Source organism: Pogona vitticeps, chromosome 2 (assembly GCF_051106095.1).
Source record: "Pogona vitticeps strain Pit_001003342236 chromosome 2, PviZW2.1, whole genome shotgun sequence".
Classification (NCBI taxonomy): domain Eukaryota; kingdom Metazoa; phylum Chordata; class Lepidosauria; order Squamata; family Agamidae; genus Pogona; species Pogona vitticeps.
In genome coordinates this window covers 274,507,854-274,534,485 of record NC_135784.1, presented here as the reverse complement: position 1 = coordinate 274,534,485, position 26,632 = coordinate 274,507,854, and the positions used below count along the sequence as shown (strand labels likewise).

The window sequence follows — 26,632 nt, the reverse complement described above, 5'->3', positions numbered from 1 at the left end:
CTATGGTTAATGTTCTGTTTCCACTTGTGGGTCAGTTTTGGATTAACAGTATTCTATTGATGTACATATGATTTATATTTGTAGAAAAGAATGTTGAAGATGTACAAATGACACTTTTTAATTTTTTTACAAATATCAAAATATAATTACAACATTAACCCATGCACCATACTTGCATTATCTGCCAAGAAGAGCATGTTTTCTGGAACACAAAATTGCCCATTTCTTTGGCTGGAATCCTATACACATTCACCTGGGCATAAATAACATGGAATTCAGTCAATCTGATTTCTTGAGTATGCATACATAGGATTGAACTATTGATCATAAATGAGAAACATGCTTTGTGAGGAAACTAGTTCTGGAGAGGTATCAAAACCATTTTTCTTCTTGCATTAGAGATATATAAAAAAATAGTGGTGAATTACTGTGAAGGAAGGCAGTCACCAAGTCTAAACTACTACTTCTTCTTCTTCTTCTTCTTCTGAATATTGATTTATACTCAGGTCCTGAAATTGCCTTTGTTATGGAATAAGTCTACTGCTTGTTGAGTTGTAGTTGAGTTATACTTTGAATTTTAAGCTTTTCCTCCATTCAGCTGTGTGTGTGTGGAGAATTGCTTGCCAGTTTTGTGTCCATCTAAAGACCTTCAAAATGTGTATCAAACCATGCTCAAGGGTCTCCCAATTTCTGAGAGAAGAAGCTACTGTGAAGAGGAGGCAGAAAGGCCCCCTTCTGTAAACAGTGTTTCACTTATGGAAGGAATGTTTGGAGCTCAGCCAACATTTAAAATTAAACAAAAAACTTTTTATATCTGTTTCTTTAATAGATATCACATATTATCAGGGAGATACGCCAATTCCAACAGACTTCCTATCGCATAGAACATCAACCAAAGGTACGGTACTTTCATCTTTCCTTTAAACCAGTATTTTAAGTATTTCTATGTTCCTGTTTTACCTCCAAATTGCTAGATGTAGGACTATGTGTATTTATTATGATACTGTGACTCATATTTGGCATGTATCCAATTTCAGAAAAGATGCATGAGCTATGGACTACTGTGTCTGTATGTGCTTCCAAAATAGGAGTATTTATTTATTTATTTATCTATCTATCTATCTATCTATTTATTTATTTATTTATTTATTTATTTATTTATTTATTTATTTGTTTGATTTGATTTTTACCCCACCCCTCTAGACCATGTCTACTTCTGAAATTTTATTTTCACATGTCTGCATTCATAAAGCATACCTATGTATTTCCAAAATAAGGACCCTTCTGCCTGCTCTATTACTAATAAATAAATTTGAAATATGAAGTTCTGCTCAGATGGTACTTCCAATATTACAAAGCAACTGTTTCCTGTTGTTTTTTCAGGTCACTCAGTACTTACTTGACAAGAGACTTATCATAGACGAAGATACTTTGTATGAACTATCCCTAAAAATTGAACCCAGACTGCCTGCCTGAGAAGTTTTGTTCTGGAACGTACAGAGAACTTTAGTGTAATTATGCATGGCATGTCCCTACATAATGCAAAGGGGAAACATTGAGAAGAATTCAAGGTACTTTTCCCATTGTGGGACACAGGGCTTCACAGAGATTCCTTTTCAAGCACAGAGAGGCAGCAGCTAGAGGTGAAAAACAAACTGCCAGAAACATGGATTCAATGGTTGTTGCTCTGTAAAGGTAATAGTTGATGGAAAAGAAACTGGGAACTAATAAGGAAGTGAGGAAATTGTGGTCATAACTATATTGAGCCTGGTAATAAAAGAATAAAATGAACTTGAGATGCCACACTCTAGATTCCAATGAATGAGGAAATGCCAGGATAGAGAAGTTTTACCTACTGTTATGGGAACAAAACACATGTTCCACAATGAGCATGCAAGCATCTATTTTTTAAATGCATTTTGCATTTGTTGATGTCCAATTTAAACAATTTCCATTTAAGAATAATATCCATCTTTAAGGAAAACAAAATATATTTAACAATATCCAATCAATTGCTTTGTTTCCTGAAACATTTTATTGAAAACATTTCCTTTGTAATTTAAATTTGACATATCTCCAGTTTCTAACATTGACAGAAGGCTGGGAAATAGTCATGTGATGCATTGGAAGTTAGGATAATAGTGTAAGTAGATCTTCCCTTCTCTAGAAGTGTGACAAGGTTTTCTAGAGTGCAAATTAATAAACTGTCTTACATGGTTAGCACATATACAAGCTGCGATTGGACTTCTTGGAACATTTGAAACTTAAGTTCCATAGACAAAGATGATTCTATAATCGATGACTTTCATATTTTATGCTTTGTTTTCACAGCACGTGCATTATTCCTATATATTTTGTTAAAAGTATCTACCCTAATACAGAGAGTATAATGTCTGCTCCAGAGTTTTCCATATGATGAGTGTTTTTCCTCCAATCTCTTTCGAATGCTGCTGCAAGAATGTATCTCAGTACAAGAACTGAACATTCCTCTTCCCTGCAGCAAGTGGGTAACACCATAACATCCGGACCGACCACATAGGCATCAAAAGTCTAGTGATAACCCAGGATTGGGTCAGTCATAGTAGGGATAAGCTATTTAGGTTTCCAAGCTCTTTAGAGGTGACTTTGAAGATATAGATGTTGTCAATTTAGCAGACAAATCACATTACTGCACAATTATTGGGAGGGAGGACCACTACCCATTGCACTGTGGTGTGCATTCAGTACCATTGAGCATCACACAAACTGTATCACATTTGTCTTTTTCTCTCCATGTATATCTTTAAATGGAAATTACTCCAGTGTCACTGTAAATGTAATGTCTGCATCAGCTTATATCTCTGACCTAACTGCTTGACTGTATGCAGTTGTGATGTGCACATGAGCTGGGACTGCCCTGTTTTCTTGGAATGAGTGTGCATTTTCCAACAGATTGTAAATGGGAAGCACCTACTTGTGGGGTGTGTGTGTGCATGGTCATTCTGGAACTCTGTGGAGTCTTGAATTGCAGCTATGATCTTGTGAGAATTACTAATTATTTTGCATTTACACTGATGTAATGGCAGGAAGGATAGATATATTTCTCTTCAAATGAAGGATAATGTTCAAAAAGCAGCAGTTTGTCAATTCAGTGGATAAACATAACCATACTTTTGTCTCTTTTAAAAAAATTACAAAGGGAGTGCACGATTCCCCCCTTCTGTACTGATTCCTTTTGAAGCAGGAATATGTACCAAAGATAAGAAGGTTTAAATTCTACTGAATTCAGTGGATTGAATGTACAAGAATATTACTGCTGAAATCAGTGGGACAACAGTTGGCTTGTAATAATCAGTGATAGCTTTTTTTTCCCTGTTTGATCCCAGGGTGGTTATATAAATATGTTAAAGCATGACACTTCCTGCGATCCTTTGAAGAAAACCACTCTTTCCCTGCCATTGCACAGAAAAGTGAGACACAATGCAAATATTAGCACTGTTAAATAACTAGACATGGAAAAGTGTCCTTACTTTTCCAATAATTATCAGCCAGTTGAGAAAACAGGGCTAAATACCGTTATTTACCTTTAAATCCTCTCAGGAAAATAACTGCTAAAAAGAATATTGCCATTTAGGCATATTTTAGCTGATATTTCTTGCCAGTCTCACTAAGCTGCTAAATTTGTTCTTAACCATGAAAAACAAACCTGCCTAGCTTCTGTTTGCTTGTGTGTGGTTTGTTTGTTTGTTCGTTTTGTCTTTCTCTGCACTTTAATTATATTGCCCAGACAAAAGCTGAACAATAAATTCAGTTATTGTCTAACTGTAAATGCTAGCATTTGTAAATTATCTGTAATGTAGTAATTTTTAATCATTTCTGTTTAAGGATCTTTGCTAAAATAAATAAATAAATGCACGATTAGCCAGCAAGGAAATTATTGCCTAATGATCAGTAATAATAATTACTGGGGGTGAGGAGAGATTTAGAAATAGAAACTTCCTGTGGCATGTTTAGGTATTGCTGGTTAAGGAATGCAGTAGGTGTGAATACAGAAAAATGTAATTTATAGATGTTTAATTATTTTAATTCAAACTGCTTGTTCTTTTTATTAATATTGAACAAGAAAAGTGGACTGCATCCTGATGCATGCTAAAGAGAAGCATGAGTTATTTGGGCCAAACTGCTGATTCACTGCATATTCTTAGTATACGTAGTATTTTTTAAAATGCCATACTTCCATTATTTCAAAAATATACTCAACTCAAAGGCAGTATCCAGTTTTACCTGTCTCTATTTTTTTCCCTTCTGTTCCACAGCCACCCACATTTCACCAGACTAACACATATCTATACAACCTAAGACTCCTTTGATGGGCATTATTTGTGAAGTACATTGATTGATTATTTATAACGTAGTTTTCTTGTACTGTATTTCATTTTGTAATAACAGCTTTGTACCTGGAATGGGGCTTTGTTCACTGTGATGTCTAATTGCTGCAGAAGGTGCTTTTACCTATGTTTATCTTATTTATTTTACACCCTTCATTAAAATGTAAGTCAACGCTGTTACTGTGTAGTCTTTGCTGTCAATTATTGACCATGTCTTTTCAAAGCCTTTAGACCACAGGAAAGAGCAGGCAGGGATGCTTTGTGTCCCCACATCCTGCATGTATTATTTCAATATACACAGTCTCACTCTATCATATTGGACATGATGAGAAATTAAGCATACTCTCCCTGGAAAAATTCCTGCAGCTATCTTCTTCCCCACCAAATTTGCCACTGGGGTAATTGCCAGAAAAAGAAAAACATGGTAGGTAGGAAAAATAACTCATGACCAAAGATCAAGATAGGCTGAGTCATTGTATTTCCTGTCCAGTCCCTCTTGCCGCATCTTTAAGAGATTAGAAAGAGAGCCATGGCTTCTTTGTCTCAGAATCCTAAATAGGATTCTGTTTCATTCAGCCTGCAGTCTCTCTCCTGAGACTAGTTCTAACACTAAGGCCTCATGCCTGAAAATCAACCAACCAACCAACCAACCAACCAACCAGCCAGCCAGCCAGCCAGCCAGCCAGCCAGCCAGCCAGCCAGCCAGCCAGCCAGCCAGCCAGCCAGCCTGCCTGCCTGCCTGCCTGCCTGCCTGCCTGCCTGCCTGCCTGCCTGCCTGCCTGCCTGCCTGCCTGCCTGCCTACCTACCTACCTACCTACCTACCTACCTACATACATACATTCATACCTACATACCTACCTACCTACCTACCTACCTACCTACCTACCTACCTACCTACCTACCTATCTTAAAATACTTAGACAAATCTTTGTGGCCATGGGGAAATTGCACAGCCCCTGAGCAAGGGAATGGAAAACTACTTTTCCGTATTTTATACCTAGAAAATCCTGGCAAGGGTTGCCATAGGTCAGAATCAATTACATGGCATGCAATTATTAGTATTGCAAAGTACAAAATGATTTTCTTCTGAGATTGTTTGTTAAGCTTCAATAGTCAATATAGATATGTTGCATAATGTTCATTTTCTCTTCCTATTGTGAATCCAGCTAGAATATTTGGTATTCCTCAATCTGGTAAAGATTGTGTTGTAAACTTTTGCTTGTATTGCACTTTGCATGTGTGAGAAATTATTGAAATGTTCCTTTATTGACTACAGTCTTTGGCATCTTCTTTCTTTGGGACTGGAATGTACGTGGAATGTCATCACTTTATTTTCCATATTTACTGGCATATTTTTGTTTGGATAGATTTGTCCTCTATAGCTTGAAATGGGTCTATTAGTACACTGGTTCTTAACCTTGGGTTACCCAGGAGTTTTGGACTGCAACTCCCAGAAGCCTTCACCACCAACTGTGCTGGCTGGGATTTCTGGGAGTTGCAGTTCAAAAACATCCGAGTAACAAAGGTTAAGAACCACTGTATTAGTATACCATCTGCTATTTTTTTCCAAATGCAACAGGTATCACTTCACTTTCTAAAGCTTTGAAGACTTTAAATTAGAACTTCTTGTTTCAGTTCATTTATTTTGCACCAATTGACAGCTTTCAGTTAGTACTCTACAGGGAAAAACTTAATTTCTTAAGATTTTATTGAATATTCCAAGATTTCTCAAAGAGAAGTGGTTTCCTTGAGAAGCAATGGATTTCTAAAGAAAAGCTTGGTGGAACTTCTTAGTATACCTTGCACTATTTTAGTACCTAGCAACAGAAGGTGTGTGTGCTTCACCTGGAACAGCCCTGTATCATCTTAAAGAGAAAACAGTGTCCTCATTGACTTCAAATGTCACCACAGATGCAGAACACAACATTCCATGCTTAGGGAGTCAATTGTAGAGGTGCAGAGATGTATGCATCAAACTAGATGATATATTTAGCAAAATGTTTGCACAGGTGAACCCTTAAGTAGCAAGAGAAGTCTGGGTGCAATCAGACAATGAGATGGCACTGGAAAGATTTGCTTTGTTAGGAGTGATTTCCCTTAAACTGACCCTTCAGTCCATGCAGGAATGGCTCCAACCTAACCCCCAAAAAGAATAGCCCTGCTAGTGGACCAAATGCCCCAGCTTGGGCATAGATAAAGGTCAAGCTGGTGCATGATCTCCCGTACATTGTGTGATCACCAGAAAATAGCTCACACTGGATAGTGGCACAAAGGTCCAAAAGGTGATCTATTTCCCTATCTTATTTCACCCTCTGTTTCAACACATGATTTTACATTTAGCCTGTTATGATTGGAAGGTGAATATTGGCTTAATGAGCCTCGTGGCGCAGTGGTTAAACCGCTGTACTGCAGCCAAAACTGTGCTCGCGACCTGGGGTTCAATCCCAGGTAGCCGGCTCCAGGTTGACTCAGCCTTCTATCCTTCCGAGGTCGGTAAAATGAGTACCCAGCTTGCTGGGGGCGGCGGCAATGTGTAGCCTGCATAATTAACTTGTAAACTGCCCGGAGAGTGCTTGAAGCACTATGGGGCAGTATATAAGCAGGATGCTTTTGCATTAATTTGGGCAGTTGATTGATAAAGCAGGCATCCCAGGGGTAATTGTCAACCATAGACAAAACCCTGAGAAGAAAAGGAGGCTGGGTCCAATTGAGAATGGCCTGCATGAATTTCCAGAAACCACACTAATTGCTGTATGCTACTTCCACATTGCCATGGGGATGAGAATTCTGCAGGGCTTGCAGAGAATACAGCATGGACACAAAGCTAGAAAGAGGGTGGTACTCTTTCTTTCTAAAGGCAAGGGGGAAAGTGTATGACTTCACAAGGATGAGGCTGCATGACCCCATGTTCAGATCAATGCTGGGACATCTATGGTTTTAAAAAGGGATGAGCAGAATCCTATTGCCTCTGTATGCTTTCTTTTCCTTGCTTCAAGTTTAAAAAATGCCTTAGGCCAGCAATAAATGTCTATTTAAGAGCACAGTCACAAGGTGCCTCACTAGGACATCCTCTTCATGCCCTCAAGGACATGCTTGTGTGACCAGAATGCTTTGAAGAGACCTGGGTGGAATGAGATTGGCCAGTGGAAGAACTATTTCTTTCCTCTCTTCCCCCACCCCCCCTCTCATTTTGCTCCTCATATGACCTGCAATTTTGGCACAGTGCAAATGACCTGTTCGCTTCAGACTTATTTGCTCCTGGGCTGGCAGCAGGACGAGTCTGGCTTCAGCAGCAAGGTCAGTCAGCCTTGTGTCTGTTTATTTATCCTGGGCACTGACATTTAAAATGTTTGTGTGTGTGTGTGTGTTTAATAATATTTAAAATTTAGTCAAAATGCCATAGATTGTAGCCTGTCTGGGAGAGGCATCCTACTTATTTGCATAAGTGGTCAGAAAACTGTGACAGTGGTATTTTGTCAGGCTGCTCTGCTTCCAGTCTAGATAGTGACATTGGAAAAAAAACATGTTGAAGATACGAAAACAAAACTGGTCTTATGCAAATAATAATAACATTTCTACAGGCAACCTGCTGGGCAGGCAGTTCAAAAATGTCATAGCTGTCCATAAGTGTTACATTAACTAGAGAGTGACTGAAATTTTGTTATAGAGATTTATTTTATTGGTAGAAAGTAATATGTCCCAAAGACTGGATTGTTATTCACATTTATTTCTGCCTGATGCAGTCAGAACCTTCTCAAACCCATTTCAGATCTTAATGACTATTCAGTTATAGCTCCAACTTTTTTTTTCAAGTTAGAACTGTCCCCACCCTTACAAAAGTATATTGCTCTGTTTCATTATTCCACAACTGAAGAAGAGTTCTGTATCAGAAAATTACTCCAAAAAGTCCTAAAGAGCTAATCTAAATGCACTTCCTTGGAAGTGGGAGTCTATGCAAAAGAATGTTCTGCTAGAAACCATCCTGCACCGACTCTTGTATGGGAAAGGCTCATCAGGCAATTGAGAAACTCAATCTTACCTGCCAAAAGTTACTGGATCAAGCCAGATTCGTTACCACTGGTAACCTTTCCATGAAAATCCCAAGTCCAGTTGGCAAAGCAGTTAAATTAAATCAGTTAAATGGTACTGTGGTTGTAGAATACCTATTTCTTTTGAACTGAATTCATATCCAACTGCTTAGGTTCACATGCCAGACCAGTGAGATCCAAACAATATGGTGCAAGTATTTTTGTCAGCTAGTATAGTTTGGTAGTTTATAGACTAAGAGTGCAACTACACAGCAAGGGAAATGCACATTCATTCACTGTGAAGTTGCACCAGGAAATTTGGATCTATCTGGTTTAAGTGGCCACACTTAAATCGAACTGCTTGCAGTTCTACTTAAGAGCTGTGGATGGTGGTGTTGAAAGAACTGCATGAATATAGGCATTCTCCTCTCTGTTGTTAGCTTTCAACACAGGGTTCTGCATTATTAAACTGATTTTTTTAAAAAGAATAAAATAAATAAAATAGGAGTGTGGCCCAGAAGGAGAAGCTTAGAAAGAAAGAAAAAGAAATGTATTGAGAGAGAGGCTTTGCTGGGAAAAGTATGTGCTGGCATTGTGTGTGTGTGCGCGCGCATGCGTGCACATGTGCGTGCGTGCGTGTGTGTGCATGTGCGGGTGGGTACAATAATAAGAGCCAAGAAGGATAGGAAAGGTAGAAAGGTTCTTTCAGTGTGTACACATGCATACCTTGTCCTTCCTTTCTGCATAGCTTCAAGAGATTACATGCTAGAATTACTTGGAAAGAATCTGGAATTTGAAAAAGTAGACAGAATCCTGGTAGAAAGACAAAATCTGATAAATGAAAAAAATGTGACTATGGTTGCCCCCTAGGTGCAGTGATCTGAACTCTCTTTTGTCATGCTGATTTTAATAATTAAATTCTATACTATTAACAATGCAAGGCAATATTTATTTATTTATTTATTTATTTATTTATTTATTTATTTATTTATTTATTTATTTATTTATTTGCCTCCTTTTTCCCCACAGGGAACCCAAGACTGCTCCCATCAGATTTTCAAACACTATCATATTTAGAAAACAATTAAACATACATTAAGATTTTAAAGATCAATTTTAAAAACAATTTTAAAACATTTACAAATCCGTAAATTAAAAACCAACATTACTGAGACAATTTACTGCTTAAAAGCTTGCCTGAAGAATGAGATGTTTTTTAAATCAAAAATAAATTCTAGTGAGTTCATTCAAGTAAGTCAGTATAGGATTTCCATCTAAACTACTAGGAAAGTATAATGCCCTGACTTTATCCCAACCTCAGTCCTTTTTAACTAAGTACTTTCATATTGCAGTTGTATGAAAACTCAAATGTAGTAAGATCGAAATTGGTTGTAATTTTCATATTAAGTTGCAACCAATTTTGGAATATTCAGCTACAAAAGTACTATTATTTTGCATCATGTAGTATTTTGTAATAATTTTGTAACATTAATGTAATGATTAGGTTTGTTGCTTGTTTATGAATTTTAGAATTATCCTGCAGTACATGAGTCCCAAGGTAATGGCTTAGGATGTGGTTAATAAAAGAAAGAATGGTTTTTTTAAAAAAAATAGAGTAGAAACTATACAAAAGCAAGTTATTATTTTATAAAAGAGCAAATTGTTAGATGCATTACAGTTTTTTAAGTTTTTATTTTTTCTAGCTGCAACAGCTGAAAATCCAAATTTTTATATTAGCTTTTCATACAGATTTTGAATTCTTCCTGTTTAAACTGTACATGTGCAGTTTCTCAGAGAATGCATAAAACATTGCCTTCAGATGCCTGGAAAAAGTCACAGGTCACATAATGTCATGTTATTCCCGACCAGCATAAAATATGTATCAATTCTTATTCATCAGTTTTGCTGTCTGCAGCTTCTTTCCCAGCCTAGTTAGCAGAAAGTCCAAGGCCTCCATGCTTCTTGATATTAAGGAAAGAGAAAAGCAAAAAAAGTTGGAAACCATACCCTATTTAATTTCCCTGTTCCAACCATTTCTCCTTTGCCAGAGTTCAGGGTCAGCTTCACTGATTTAACATGCAGTTTATAAATTCACTGTGCTTAATCTGACACCGTTTGAACATATAAGCCAAGAGGGCAACTGCGGTGGAAAATGCTGCCAATATGGGAGGTGATAACTCAGAGTCAGCTCTGAAAAGTCTGAGTAGAACTGGAGCTTTGCTCTTTTAAATATTGCAAATGGCAGTAACTGAGGATCAGATCTAGTGGAAAGCTTATTTCCTGACCTGCCACATTGCACCTTTTAATTTCAAATGTATTTGTGGGAGTGGGATGAGAACATTTAATTTAGCTTGGTCAGCAGTGAGGCAATGTCCCTTTAAACACAGCTAAAAGTTTCAGTACAGTTAACATGATAGGGGTGCTTCAGATTACAAAGATACCTAAATCAGAGGAGGCCTAATGCAAGCGACCCTTGGACTAGAATAACGGCTGAAAGTAGCTTCCTTATTATTCTGGCTGTAGTGTGGCTCAGCTGCATAGACCTTGCAAAAAGTAATGCTAGCATAATTCATAACAAAATCAGTTTATTGTGTTGCAGTGTTGCCTTGTTCATGACTTCGCATTCATTTTTTTAAAAAAATACAGACCTTATCAATTTATAAGAGAATGAAAAATATGTTGTTCAAATGTTCTCTAAAGTTAGTGAAATGTGTTTTAAAAGTAACTCGAACAATAAAATTAAAACAACAACACCCAGAAATACTACTTGTCATACCAACAAAAATGTCTTTGTTTTCATACTTTGGAGAGATACCAACAAAGCCAAGGCAAAAACAAAAATATAGCTTTTATTTCAGGGTGAGTTTTTACGGATTACAACCTGCTTCTTCAGAAAAAGATTGTTGTGTCTCAAATAGATTATAAACCACAAAAGCTCACACTGAAATAAGTTTGTTATTCTTAAATTCGCCACAATCCTCCCCTCCTCCCAATTTACATCACTACTTTGGAAGGTAAAACCTCCATATTGAAAATTACCAAATTACTTGGAACTCTTTACTTCCAGGCTTTGGAAATGTATATAACTTTATTACAATTTATATCTGTACTGTTGTATGACCCTGTTCCCACATTAATGGAAAGTCTAAGAAGAATGTTCTGGAATTTAAGTTTAAGATATTGAGAGAGAGCACACTTGATTTATGCTGTCTTTTGCACATTCCATATGAGCATTATCCCTTTTTAGGCCACAAAAGTGTGTGCAGACTTTGGTGCTCATTAAATGGTGTTACAAAGGATTGCAGAAAGAAGGGACCAAATTTAAAAGGGGGGGGGGGAGAGAGAAAGAGAAAAGCAAAACCAAACTAAAACCTAAAGCTGATGTACTAACAGAGCTCTCACAGATGATCTGCTGCTGGTGACAATTCATACTGCAGCAAAAAGTAGCCACTCTTCTGGCTGAGAAGAACAAACAGACAAGAATGTAGAACCCCCATTGTTTCAGATTAAAACATACTCTCTTATGTTTGAAGCTGGTGGGTCCTTGTTGAGTGATCATGCATCTACTAGGAAGGCCCTATATTAACAAGTCTGGAAGGAAAACAGATAACTAGAAGGGGGAGGTTGGATAGCTCTCTGGGTTAGATATCTGGCTGTTGAGTCAAAGCTTGGGAGTCTGATTCACCACTGTGCCTCTTACAAGTTGAGCCAGCTTGTACAGTTGAGGATGCCCAAAGAAGGGAATGGTAAACTACTTCTGAGTACTCTTTACATGGAAAACTCTGAAAAGGGTCACCATAAGTCAGAATTGACTGGATGGCATGTTTTTATTGACTAGAGGGTGGCAAATAGGCCAAATTGGATAGCATCACCTAATCTTTTCGGTGATCATCTTCTGGCAGTCTGCAGCCATCCTCTACAACCCCATATTGATAGACGGTGGTTATATGGAATCAGGAGGCATGCCCTGTTTTCTCCTCTCTCTGTGGATTCAGTGTGTGCACTGGAGGGGGAGACACATTTATTCCCCTTTTCATCACCTATATTCTGATGGGCATAGTTCCAAAGGCCAGAGCTATCAGGGAACATCTCTCTGGCCACCTACAAATCTGTCCAGCAAGATCAGAATGTGCTTTTGTCATTCACACTAATCAAGTCATCCAATTCGTTATGAGGGATGGAAAATGGTTTACAGTAGTTTTATTTGACTGTATTGACACAAAGAGTTTTTACCACATCTCTGAAAACCTGTGAGGAGAAACAGATCTCAGCTGAGAAATGTGCATGTTTGCCAGCTTCACAAGGAAGTTTGTGACTCTGGGAAATACACACAAAATATTGCAAACATTTCAAAATGTAAACAGCTCAAAATGTGTGCATTACAGGAAATGCATTAAAGTGTGTGTGAACTTCATGCATGAACAAAGAAACAAAAGGAACAGTGATGCCACAGAGTATCAGAGGAAAGTAATCCCAATGCAGGCATTTCCCCCACTTGATCTATGTAACACATGCACAATTACAGCTTCAAAAACGTAACACTGGGATGAAAAAAAGCCCAAACTCTGCAGTCTGGATAAATTACTCTCTCTCTCTCTATTTAAATATCCAGTGTCTCCTAGGGAAGAGTGCCCACATGAGAAAAGGGGGCTAATTCTTGTTTCCTTGATGGAAAAGGAAATGTCAGCAATTTTAACTTAATTAAAAGCTGCACCTGCTGAAAATGTCTAAGTAACCATTAAAGGTACAGGAATTCTGTCCTCTTTTTCTTCTTTCTTCTTTCACAAAGGGATGTCCCCAGTCATCTGCATGGGAGACTAACAGAGAAAAAAGGTCTTCTCAGCTGTGGCAGCCCAATTGTGGAGCACTGACTATGAATAAATTTATCTGGCACTTTGCTTATAGTCTTTTTGACCAAGGCTTCTTTAGTATTATATCTTCAGCTTTCAAATTACAATATCAATCTTGCGGGTTGTTTTATGCAATCTTATTATTTTCGTGGCCTTTTAATTTATTCCTTCCTCTGCAATAACATTGTTATTAATTGTTTTAAAGCTTTTAAAACATTGTTTTATTCCCTTCTGTAAAACGCCCATAGGAATATGATAGAAAGTGTCAGGCATTATCAGAATAAATAGATCAATGAACATACACACTCACACATATTTAATCTGTACTTTGGCCAAGATGGTGGGAAGGAAAGCTGTAGAAAAGATGAAGACCACAGGCAAAAACCCCACCCCCTGTAACAACATTTCTACCTCTTGCTTTACTTTTAGAATTTAACTTTCTTATTACCTTATTATTTGGTTCATCTCCTGTCCTGATGCTTCTGTAAATTGTTTTGGTATCATATGGTTTTTATATTGTGAGTTTTCAAATCTTTGTTTGTTTTGGAATTCGTTTTAACTTATTGTTAACTGCCCAGAATAGTGCTTTTGCGTTAATGGGGTAGTATAGAGATGTATGAAATAAATACATATAAATGAATTACCAAAGGTGGGGATGAGTAATGTGTAACTATGCTACTTCCAATTCATTAGATCCAAGCTCTTGTTAAACGATCTACTGTAAGCCTGGAAAAACCTTGGCCAAGCAGAACACAATTGGGTGGCTGTTCAGTGTGCTACAGTTCTTGCTGAGGAGAGCCCACAGATCTCTTCAACAGAACAACAAGGATGACAGATGTAGATGAAGAAATTGTCAGAATGGAGTCAACTGGGCATGGGCTAGAGTTCATTTTGGTATCTAGTTCATGGTAGTAAAAGCAGTAAAATAATATTTTCTCTGCCATTGTTATGTCAGAGTTAGCCAACATATGTTTCTGAACAAGGCTTGCATATAATGAAGTGGGTGGCAAGCTTGCCACATGTTCCAACACATTTGCAAGAGGTAGGGTTGGACCTCCCATTAGGTAGAGTGAGTAAGGTGTCAGCTGCTTAGAGGGAACAGCAAAGTGGGGGAGAGAGAGACCCTTTTTGAGAGAAGGCAGTCTTCCATTTCTGTCCCCTCCAAGTCTGCTTTAAATATAAATAACCAGAAGAAGGTAGATTGAGGTCCTTGAATTGCCCCATCCACAGTTAATTTGTGGAAAACAGACTCAGCAAGCACACAGACAACCTGAATGATATAGTTCCCATTGATGTGAGATACAATGGCCAAAATCTTTTACGTGGTTACACTGACAGAAGGGAAATGGCATAACTCACAGTGGCAAGTTGCTGTCAATTAACAAGTCCTTGCTTGGATTCCTGTTCATTCACTGGTACTCAACAGGAATCCTAGCAGGGATGTCAATAACAAGGAAGGGATAACCTTTACTAAGGCAAAATTAAAATTCCGAGAAAGGATTAAATATATGTTCCTGGTTATATTTAAAGTTAGGAAGGAAGGAAGGAAGGAAGGAAGGAAGGAAGGAAGGAAGGAAGGAAGGAAGGAAGGAAGGAAGGAAGGAAGGAAGGAAGGAAGGAAGGAAGGACGGAAGGACGGAAGGAAGGACGGAAGGACGGACGGAAGGACGGACGGACATTCAATATTTTGATTTCTTCTATTTTTCAGAACCAGAAATATAGGAGTCCTTATGAATAGCAACATGGTTTGGTTTTCTCAGCAAAATGACAAGGAGGGAATTTGTTGAGCAGTGGCTCTGATAAAAAGGACAACAATAAGGAATACTTTGTGACAGTTTTCTCAATTTCTTCCAAAGCTCTTTGATAATCTGTGTTAAATCCCCAACATAGTCAGTTGAGCATTTGGCTTTTCTTTTACTGAATAAGCCACACATGTCTGCTTCAAAAGCTTGGTTTGTTGCAGATGTATAAACCTATTTAAAGTAATAGAAAAGGATGAAAACTTTCAAGCATGTGGCCTATTGACAGTTTCTTGAAGGTCATGTATCTAGCCCAGGTTTTTAAATGTTGCTTTTAGAAAAGCAATTAAAATTGTTTTGATTCTTCATTTAATTTTGTGGCACCCAGTATCAGTTTGAGAGGTCAGTGACAATAAATCAGCTTTAACAGCCATCTTTGAAATCTGTGCACAAAATTGAAACAATGTGCCTTGATTAGTCACTAGTGCTCCCTGCTAATTATTCCCACACAGTATCAGCTGCTTCATCTTTAGAATAGGTGTTCCATAAGCCCTCGTGCATGATAAGTTATCTACTGAGTTCTTTCTAACAGGCATTATAAAGTAGAACTGGGATGCAGTAAATTTCCCTAGCAACTGTTGCTGGCCTAGTTGGATTTTTCAACTGCTCTAGTCAGGCACCTGTCTTTTATGGCATGCACTGTTACAAGTGACCTTGAGCCATGTTGTGTTTGTAAGGAAGGGCTGTAGATCAGTAGTAAATCATACAGTATGCTTTCCGTGCAAGATTGGATGTCAGTCAGTGTAAACCAAATTGATGCCCTCCGGAGGTTTTGGGCTAGAACGTCCATCATCTTCAAGCTTAAGTAAGGCTAATGTCCTCAGCACTGAACTAGATGGACCAACAGTCTTAATAAGCATAAGCAAATTCCTGTGTCTCTGTTCTTCATGATGTTTGCAAATACACTATCAATGCCAATTCAGTTAAAGCATCTGAAGACCTTTTACATCAGGACCATATCCTGATGTAAAAGGACCAAAGAGGTCCATTGGTCTTCTGTCTACTACAGGAAATACAGAGGACTAGGAAAGCGGTACTGAACAGAATCAAACAACTTTGTGAATGGACGTATTTAGGTTCTAGGAAAGTCTCCAAGCACACAACAATTTTTTCAATTTTTGACAGGAGGATAAGGTTCCGCTTGTGTGCTGCTACAACTCTCAGACTCAAGCCAAGAGAAAGCATCTGGACCAGCAGATGTCACTCTTGATGGCAATAGATCATGTGATACCTCCTAAATCTTGTAACTATTCCAAATTAGTCTTGGTCTGGTCAGAGCAACAACCAATTCAACTCTCTTTCCTGTGATAAGCATACTTTGCTGGCTCAACAAGAACTGGTTCTAGCATTAGTTAGACCTTCAGCTTCAAAATGGCATGACATGAACAAATGTGCTAAGTTACTCACACACAGTACAGCTAGGTGAGTGAAAACTGTGAGGGATAAACAAGAGTGTCTTTTTCCAAACCACAGACTAATTGAAATGTGGACCGAGTTCTAAAACTCTTTTTCCATGCTTGGATTCAATCTTGAAACATGGGAAGGAAGGAAGGAAGGAAGGAAGGAAGGAAGGAAGGAAGGAAGGAAGGAAGGAAGGAAGGAAGGAAGGAAGGAAGGAAGGAAGGAAGGAAGGAAGGAAGGAAGGAAGGAAGGAAGGAAGGAAGGAAGGAAGGAAGGTTTTTTTTAAAAAAAAAAACAGTCTGTAACATGTTTTCCACTCCATGTTAACTACTCCATGGATCTGTGAAGATGGAAGCCATGCTCAGTATATCTTTCAAACAGCCTTGCAATTCACTGTAACTTTCTGAACAAAGTCTAACATACAAGATCCACTAATATATAGCTTCTTTGTCCTGCATAGCCCTATCCAGACATTCAAAAAAGGGTAATCTGAATGTGTGAGGAGAGGGAGAGTGGCAGCCTTTGCTGTTTCTTTTTGGATTTCTGAGAAGCAACACCCTCAAAAGAGTCTTCACTCTGCTTAGGTGTGGAGACTCTCCCCATGAATGTGGACCCTGAAAATTCAGAGATCCCCACCTAGACGAGATTCTGTTCTTCAGACTATCCTTGGCTATGTGCCGAGAGCAACAATGGAGAGCATGGATTTTCACTTCTCCCGTGCTCATATATTTTCAGTTCCTGGTTAGGATTTATGGGTTCAGTCACTGTGTATACTTCCAAACTTTTAAAACAGGGCCCAAGTAAGAAGGCCATTTTAATACATTAGGAGGTATCCAGGGTTTTTATTTTTATTAACTTTATTTAACTTCATAAATTTTACACTCTACGATGACACGTCTCAGTGTCTCTCCCAATCCCCTCGTATCTTCCCAACAACATTGCAGATGGCAACAAGCCGATGCATAATAACATAAAGGCCCTTCAAGTTTCAGGATATCAAAACTACATATCCCATCATCATGACATGCTTCTAACCACATATCCCATGATTATGACAGACCTTACCTGACTGGAACCGGAACTCTGAGGTATCCAGGTTATTTATTTACTTTATTTAGACGTATTATGGCTGATAGCTCAGTGCATTAGCCTTCCCAGTGTTTCTCTCCTATTTTCCTTTACCCTTCCAGTTGCCTGTAGTGGATGAGAACATCTCTGGCTGTCTACAAAAGATGCCATCGGGACTGTGGCTGTCTTTTGTAGATGTCTGTTATGCATTTGAGGGGATCAATGTTACTATGACAGATCACTAGCCTGAGCTTTAGGGCATCACAATTTATCATACTAAAAAGCAAATAGAATATATTTCTGTTTTGTAGAAGACAGCTGAGAGGAATGGAATTTAACGTGACTTTGTCATCACTTTATTGGTATAGATATAGTGACTTCTAAAGGATATTTTTAGGGGTTATAGAGGATTTTGAGCTGAATTTTTCATGTTACTTGCAGCTTCTGTCACGGAGTCTGTGTTGACTGTTGTGCTTGTGAAACCAAGCCAGCATTCCTAGAGGCACAGTTGTACTTTCCTGCTCTGTCCTTTCCATATTTATGCCCTCCTTCGTCACTGAGAAGAGCCATATAAACTTAGCAGTTTGCTTGAGACTCCTGCCACAGCAGAGGCAAAAGTTTCAGCATATGTCTTAGATAATAACAGCCCTACGCCAAAGCGACAAAACTCCCCCAACTAGGAATTCTTGCCCCCACAGAGGATTCAACCCACCATTTTCACCCACTTTAGAGTGAATGCACATGATGCTGTTTTGCTGAACAACTGCGGCCCCAGCTCCTTCTAGATGCACAAAGCTACCAATGGTCTGTCTGCCTACTTTCCCCATCCTTCATTAGATGGCCATTTTCCATCGTCATTTTCTCGTTTAGTCGTTAAGTCGTGTCTGACTCTTCGTGTCCCCATGGACCAGAGCACGCCAGGCCCTCCTATCTTCAACCGCCTCCCATAGTTGTGTCAATTTCATGTTGGTTGCTTCACAGACACTGTCCAACCATTTTCCACCACTGGTTCCTAAATACAGGTTTCTTGCCACTGAAGTTTAGCTCCTTCGACTGAAGCCTAAGAAAAGGAAAATCTTGAACACAGCCTAGAAAATTGACTATTTTTGGACTATAGCTCTCATACATTATGGAAATCACTACAACTCTTAGACTTAAATTAAGATCCAGCCACCATGAAGGATTCTGGGAGTTCTTGTTCAAAATCCAAGTTTTCCAAGTTCTTGAAACTGAATCCTGAGACATAGCTGGCTTATTACAAGGGCATTTGCAATAAACTGAGTTGATCCATAATGAAAATCATATGTCCTTAAGGTTTCTGAACACCCATATCAACCAGATTAATATTTGCAAACTATATATTGGATCTGCTCTTAAAATAATCTTAAGGAAAGAACACTAAATTTGTCTCTCTTGTTCACATCAACACAGTTGTAATTTTTTTAAAAAAATTACTGTCTTTGTTATTTTTAACTGCATTACTTCTCTGGTTCCCTGTAATTGACAGGTTCAAATACATGCCTCTCTTGGCAGATGGATTTAGACTGTATTTCCAATATTTATGTCAAAGTTGGGTTTTTCCTTTGTTGGCTAGAAGGAATAAAAATGGTCTCAGCTACTTGGCTTCTTCTAATTTGTTGCTACAGCTTTACATTTGTTACATTTTCTAACTTAACTTAATAACACCCCCCCCCAATTTAATAAACTGAAAGAACTCTGTATATTTGTCTCAAATGCTTACATAAAATCATCAGATTTTTATTTCATATATGCCAAAGTCAATTCATTTTGTTTTGTAAAAATGGAAAATGTTAGCTGTTATATTAGAAGGAAACAGCTCGTGTTTTATCTTTGTTCTTGCTAAGAGTTTTTCAAATCAGTCATGAATCATGATTTTCATTATGTATAGTGATAAACAGTAACAGAAATGAAAGAGGAAAAAAACCTAATATTGGAACAAACAAATCTGTTCCTTTTTACAGCAGCCCACCATACAATGGAGTTAATGGGCTGCTTGTCGATTTTAACAACAGCATGTCATTCAAATGGCTGATTGTCCAGTCACAATAAAAGTAAATCCTGCAGCTACAACTCTACCTGTGCAACACACCTTAGTGTCATTTTAGCAATTTCTGATGTGGCCCAGCAGCTAGAACAATGTTTTTCAAACTCATGCCTCTCTTTGAGAAGCATAAAAAAATGCCTGCCTCAAAACCTACCTCTCCCAATCATTTTACTCAAAATTTGAAATACTGCAGTATTTGTAAATTTCACAAAAATGACCTTGACCTTACTTTTTCTACATTAATTTAGCATTTGCAGATGAGGCAATTAGCTGCATCCTCCCCTCTTTTCCTTGTCAAAAATTGCCATATAGTGACCAGAATCCTGTTTGAGTTTATGTAAGGTTCGCGTAACTTGCTGCATCCAATTGACAAGCTGCCAGGGCCATATGCCCAATTGCACAACCAGGATGTGTTCCTTAATCCTGTCAGTTTGCCACAATTAGCCAAAGCAAGTTATGTAAGCCTTTAGCAAACACCAAAAGGATTTGAACCAAACTGATTTTTATTTTTAATACTGCTGCTGCTACTAACAACAACAATAATCCCCTTCATGGGCACAGGCCTTGTTGAGGCAGAGGGACTTAAGTGCTTCAGTGAGGTTGAGAGCTATGCTGAAGGGTCTCCCAAGCCAGACAGGTCTAAGCTGAGAAGCCAGACCAGCTGTGTCCACCAGCCATCAATTATGATGAGAGGAAATAAACAGAAATCCATACTGGATTGGTCAGCGCCCGGGTCAACAAGGACTGTGTTGGATGCTATAGCCCCTGGGCATCTGGTGACAAATGGGCTACAGGGCTCAGCAGACCCTGTTGAGGGATCAGGACAGGCTACTGTAAAGCTACTGGAACAATGTAAATGGGGATATTGGGCTTTCCCTGAATATTGAGAAATTATTAAATGTTATTATGAGGCAAACCCAAAAGCTTGTGGTTTTAAAAAAAGAATTATGGGAATTTGGAAAAGGAAACACCCAAGTAGTGACATAACTGAAAAATGATTAATGGACCAGAGAAGGTTTATAATCCAGAGTAAAGAACTGGAATTGCAAGAACTAGAAAAGGTGGCAAAAGAAAAATCAACACAGAACAATGCTCATAGTATGGAAGACAAATGGAGGATAGACGTAGACGCAATAGTGGAAGAAAACATATCAGCAGAGGAACAACTTATGGAACAACCCAGAAATTCTGAGTTGACAGAATGGCAAACATCACTGAGGGAAAAAATAGTAACGCGTATTAGCCAGAAAGACAAAGACTCCCCAATTTGTGCCAATTACAAAGTAAAGCAGTAAAAGATCTACTGAATGCTGCAAATGTCTTCAGAACAATCCCAATCAACATGGTAAAAGAAACAAACCAGCTAATGTACAGCACAGCTACCATAATAACCATGGAACTTGGTTACAAGCTGCAAAAGAACCAGAAAACTCATGGCACCCCAGAATGGAAAATTTGGCTAGAAAGAAAAATAAATTGCATGCAGGCATTAGCAATTTAAAACATTTGAAAGCTGGCATCAAAAGAGGAATACTACAGGGGGATTGTCACCATCTCACTAATCCCCATGTCAATAATTTTAAATAAAACTGGATTAGGCTACCGTATTTCAGAACAAGCAGGAAAAATCAATCATCTGCTATACATGGATGACCTAAAACTATATGCAAGAAGTTCCACAGAGATAGAATCACTGCTAAATGCAGTGCAAATATTTAGTGAGGATATCCAAAAGAAAATTTGAATTGACAAATATGCAACTCTGTCTATACATCATGGCAAGATCCAAAACCTAGATGAAATAGAGTGTAAAAAATGGCAATATTATAAAATTACTATCAAGTGATGAAAATCTTAAAATCAAAATTAAATGGGGGAAATACAATCAAAGCCACAAACACATGGGCAGTTACAGTAATTAGATACCCAGCTTAGATTGGACTCAAAATGAATTTGAAGAACTGGATCAAAAAACACAGAAACTAATGAACATGCATCACATACTACATGCATCCCATGCTACATCTAAAAAGTGATGTGGACAGATTATATTTACCATGAAAAATTGAAGGCTGTGGATTACTGCAAATACAGCAGGTAGTAGAGGGGGGAAAAAGAAGTCTAAATGATTATATCAGTTCAAGTAGAGAAAAATTACTTAATGCAGTGAAAATGGAGAATATTTTGAAAACAACAGAAACAAAGGCTCAATATGAGAAACAACAATTTGAAAAGAAATTAAACAAAATGAAAAAATAAACCACTCCATGGACAACACCTGAGAAATATTGATGGAAAGCATGATCGTAATTCAACATGGGCATGGCTAAAACTGGGGACCCTTAAGAAAGAAACTGAAGGCTTGATTTTTGCTGCACAAGAACAAGCACTCCAAACCAATATGATTAAAGCTAAGATCCAAGGAATTAATGCTAAGAGCAAATGTTGACTCTGCCAAGAAAAAGATGAAACTGTGTCATACCTTATCTGTGAATGTCCAATAATTGCACAAACAGATCGCAAATTTAGACATGTTAGAGTGACAAAGTCATGGCACTAGTCATTATGCAAAAAATAATAATAACTTGTCAGCCTCCAAAAACCCCTGGTAAAAACAGGTAGAGAAGGTGTTCGAAAATGAGGGAGTCAAGATCTTGTGGGGTTTCTGCATCCAAACTGATAGACACCTTGAACATAACACACCAGACATAGTAGTAATAGAACAAAGAAATGTCTGGATCATTGACATTGCAATTCCAGGGGATGCCAAAGTTGAAAATAAATAATGGAGAAACTAATGAAGTACAGAGACCTGGCAATCAAAACATCTCACCTCTGGAAGAAACACATTTCAGTGGTCCCCATAGTCATTCGGGCTTCGGGAATGATATCAAGAAATTTCACACAGTACTATAAGCAGCTGCAGATCTCAGAAATCACACCATCTGAGCAACAAAAAATGGGAATGTTAGGAACAGCATACACACTGTGTCGATATTGAACAGATACTTAGGTTTTTGGCTAAAACGTTTCTCTGTTATATAATGCCAGTCAATGTTTTTTATAATTTTGACTGTGCCTTGTGTATTTAACAACAACAAAACAACAACAAAACAAAACAAAACAAAACGTAATCATCATCATCATCATCATCATCATCATCATCATCCCCTGGGGTTGCACATCCCACTTGTTGAAAATCACCAGATTAGATTGAACAAAGCTGTCTTCCCAGAGGCAAAATGGGCACAGATGCAAGACAGCCTCTAAAACAAACAAACGAACAAAAAAACAGGGTCTGGTATCGACACAGCATGTTGTAAGTTTCATCTCTTATTAGCAGTGGACTGTGCTAGAATAGATAACTCAGGACTGCCCATAGGCAGAGAGAGACGAGTGCCTCAAGTATTATTCAGCCTCTTCCCAGCCTTTCTGTTGGAGGACAGAGCTGAGCATCCCACAAGACCCATCCTTTCCTCCTAAATGGACCTTTTGCCATCAGGTCATTGCTAAAGCTGAACATAAAACTGCTATTTCAGTTCGGTTTGGAATCTGGGGGCAGAAGGTGGTATTATCCTTACTGCCTTTGCTACAGGCAGTAAAATGCCTTCATCTCGCCTGGCCACCCCCACACAATGAACATGAATAGGTAGGCAAGAGGGCATCACCAACATGCATTCATTAAGACTTGTGATCAGATCCTAAGTGCATGTGTGTATGTTTGGAGAGGAAGAGGTCTGTTCAGGCATCTGAATGAATTAGTACAAGAAGGCTGCGGTGAGGCTTACCACACTGTCTATTTCTTGATATATATTATTTCTTTGTTCTTATGATGTGCCATCGCAGAGCCTCTGACTTGAAAGGATTCTATGAATTTGTGACTAGAGATGGGATATTCATTTTTGTTAACAAATACGAATATCCCTGGCCTGGGAGTCCCGGATCTCCAGATCCACCTCGCAGAACTGATCTGTCCACCTACAGGTCACGGTGCAGCGTGCAGGGCCGGGTGTCCTGCTCAAGGTGCCAATCTGCTATGAAGACCAGCTGCTGCTGTTCTGCCTTCCTGCTCTTCTGGCCACTCCAGCCAGGGGGCAGGAGGATGAGTCCCCCCCCCCCCCCCACTCAGCTGCCAAGTGGCCAGAAAATCAGGTAGGTGGAGCAGTGGCAGATGGGCTTTATCACAGATCAGCATGCCGAACAGGATTCTGGCCTCGCGCACTACACCACGACACGTAAGTCGTGTCTGTTCTGGAAGGTGGACCTGGTGATCTGGGACACCTGGGCGTGGGATATTTGTATTTATTCACCCATGTCTATTTGTGACTTCCAAAAGTTCCTATCATTAACATTTCTTTCCACACAAGTTGCCTAAGTATTAGAAATTTTTGTACTCTACGCCTACTCCTGTCTTTCTTTGCCTTTTGTTATGCATGTGTTGCTTATGTCAACATGTACTAATTTTAGACATTTGTGGAGAACTAAGGTTTTGACAAAGCTGGCATAGGAGTAAGCATCAAGGCAGTCATTTTGCTCCAGGGTTAGGCGTTATGTCAGTTATTGTCAAAAAGGTTAAGGACATGTTTTTTTGAAAGCCACTGAAAAAGAAGTAAAGGTACACTGACCAACAGCCAAGTCTGAAAATACTGGGCTTTGCTAACATGGTCTATGTGCAGTTCAGTTCCTTAAATAAAACTGTTACTGCAAAAGGATTTCAAAAGCAGGTTATGAAGCCAAATCTTGCCTTATTTTAGAACAGAGCAAATTATTTGTCATCACAAACCACCAGCATAAGTGTCCGTGTGAAGGGTTCTCTGCACGCAAACACTGGATAACAGCTATGTTTCCTATTACATTGTGATGTTTAGTTTTTCAGCTTCATGCTTTCCCTGCATAAAGCAAAAGCAGCAGCAAAGTGTGCTGCTTATCTATCACCCCATAGCACTTAAAGCATGCTTTGAGCAGTTTACAATTTAATTATGCAGGCTACTCATCCCCCCCCCCATGAGCTGAGTACTCAATTTACTGATCTTGGAAGGAAGGAAGGCTGAGTGACTCTCAAGCCAGCTATCTGGGATTGAACCCAGGGAACAGAGTTGTGGCTAGAGTACTGCAGTTTCACCACTGCACCATAAGGTTCCACAAATTATACCTGGGGTGGGGAGAAATAATGATAAAATAATTAGGTGAAACTGATTGCTAATGCAGTCATCTACTCTAATTTTCAGACATGCAAGCGAAACAATGCATTCATGTCATAGCATCATTGCATTTGCTATTTCTATGTGCTGTAATTATCTTTTATTCTACCCAATGTACAAAGGGGCTTTAAGATGTAAACATAAAAAGTCAGTCAATCAATCCTTGCTGGTGCAATGTACATGATGTGTCACATCCCATTATTTTAAGCAATGGTCGGGATATGAAAACAACTTTCCATGCAATGCCTCCTTGCCCTCGCCAGCAGAAATGATATGAGCTAGCTAAACATGACGGATTGTCTAATGCCATTAATGTTACCTGTTATTTGATGGAAGATCCTGCATTCAACAGAGGCAAATTGTTGGGTTATTTTTATGAATAAGGAAGATCTTTGTCTCATTTTATTTTCATAATTTTGACAGATTATCATTCTAAGAAAATAGACTGGAAGGACAATCCCTTGAGACAATAGCAGGGACATATATATTTATTCACAACAGAAGCAATTCCAGTGATTTCAAAGTCCTGGGTAACCACAAGAAAGTGTTTCTTGATCTGTATAGCTATTTTAAATTCCTACTGAGTTTAATAACCATTTTGAGATGATCCCTTCCAAACTACAGATGGCATCAGATGTCAGTGAGATCTTCCTCGCTGAAACTTGAGAGCTGCTTCCACTTTAATGTACTTCCAACAAGTAGTAGCTTAAAAGTAGATCTCTACATGGAACAATCTGCTATCCTCCCTTTCAATTGTATGAAGATACAAAAGCTGAATGGGGTTCTGCCCTGTCCTACTTTAGGGATATGAATAAGAAATGTTCACGTTAAAAACAGTCTTCAATTTCTAGAGGAATAGGTATGTTTTATATCTCTTTAGTAATCTCTTAAATATCTTCTGCTCATGATGCACTCACATGTTACACCGTTATCTGTTCTCTTTATATGGAAAATGGCTGCCTGGAAACAGTATCAAAGACTATCTTAGGCATTGAGAAATTGTTTACTCAGGAAATTACATATCTATAGATAAAACAGGATGAAGTTTGCTTGCTACATACACCAAGACAAGGCAAAGATTGTACGAAGAGGAGATGGGAGAGGAAGTTAAGCCAGATGTGAAAATACCTATTTATAATATTGGAATCAATAGATTGGTTAAGACAGGCGCAAACACAAGAGGGAATCTTAATTACTTGAACATGTAGAGTTGCATATTTCTCAACTTCCTATGTGGCCACCCTGGAGTTGTCCATCAGATTGCTACAGATTTGAGCTGTGTTCAATGTATTCGCGAAGGCTTTCACGGCCGGGATCTAATGGTTGTTGTGGGTTTTTCGGGCTCTTTGGCCGTGTTCCGAAGGTTGTTCTTCCTAACGTTTCTCCAGTCTCTGTGGCCGGCATCTTCAGAGGACAGCTTAGCATCTCAAGCAGTTAGGATTGAAGCCTGCAGGCAAGGGAGGCCAGGTAGTCCCAGCTGTCCTTGGGAGTTTTCCTTCCCTTAACCTCTAACCTGCCTTCCCCTGCACAGATACTGGCCTTCAGCCGATCAGATGGTTTTCCAAGGAAAGTAGCCCCCTGGAAGTTTCTTCAGCATCTCCCCTGGCAGACGTCTCTCTTTCTCAACCAAAGGTGGTGAGAACTCCCAGATGTCTGATTCCAAAGCCTCCCCTTCTCCTTGTTCACTCCCCTCTATTGCTACTTCGGCCAAGACTACAGCTGTTTCCCTGGGGGAGGGCCACTCTCCCTTGCCTCAGGTGTTTTCCTTAACAATAACAGCCTTGCTGCTGATGAGGAGGCCTGCCCACGCTGGCACTTAGCTCCTTCCCACCAGCCAGCTTTAGCCGGCTCA

General features: G+C 38.9%; 2 protein-coding genes across 4 annotated transcripts in view; both read left to right on the top strand.

Annotated features, from left to right (window-relative positions):
- The window catches only part of RASGRF2 (Ras protein specific guanine nucleotide releasing factor 2), a 126,279-nt gene extending 121,732 nt beyond the window's left edge, over positions 1 to 4,547 (top strand). For both annotated transcript variants that reach the window (XM_020790294.3, XM_020790295.3), the window contains exons 26-27: positions 830 to 898; positions 1,384 to 4,547. In XM_020790294.3, coding sequence (XP_020645953.3) covers positions 830 to 898; positions 1,384 to 1,476 — 162 coding nt within the window. In that variant the 3' untranslated portion in view covers positions 1,477 to 4,547. The remainder of the gene's footprint in view (positions 1 to 829; positions 899 to 1,383) is intronic.
- A 2,882-nt stretch (positions 4,548 to 7,429) lies between these two features.
- CKMT2 (creatine kinase, mitochondrial 2) overlaps positions 7,430 to 26,632 on the top strand; it is a 40,797-nt gene continuing 21,594 nt past the window's right edge. Inside the window, exon 1 of one of the 2 annotated variants that reach the window (XM_020790323.3) lies at positions 7,430 to 7,665. The gene's annotated coding sequence lies outside the window, so the exon portion shown is untranslated. The remainder of the gene's footprint in view (positions 7,666 to 26,632) is intronic. The other variant, XM_020790325.3, reaches the window with a different exon arrangement.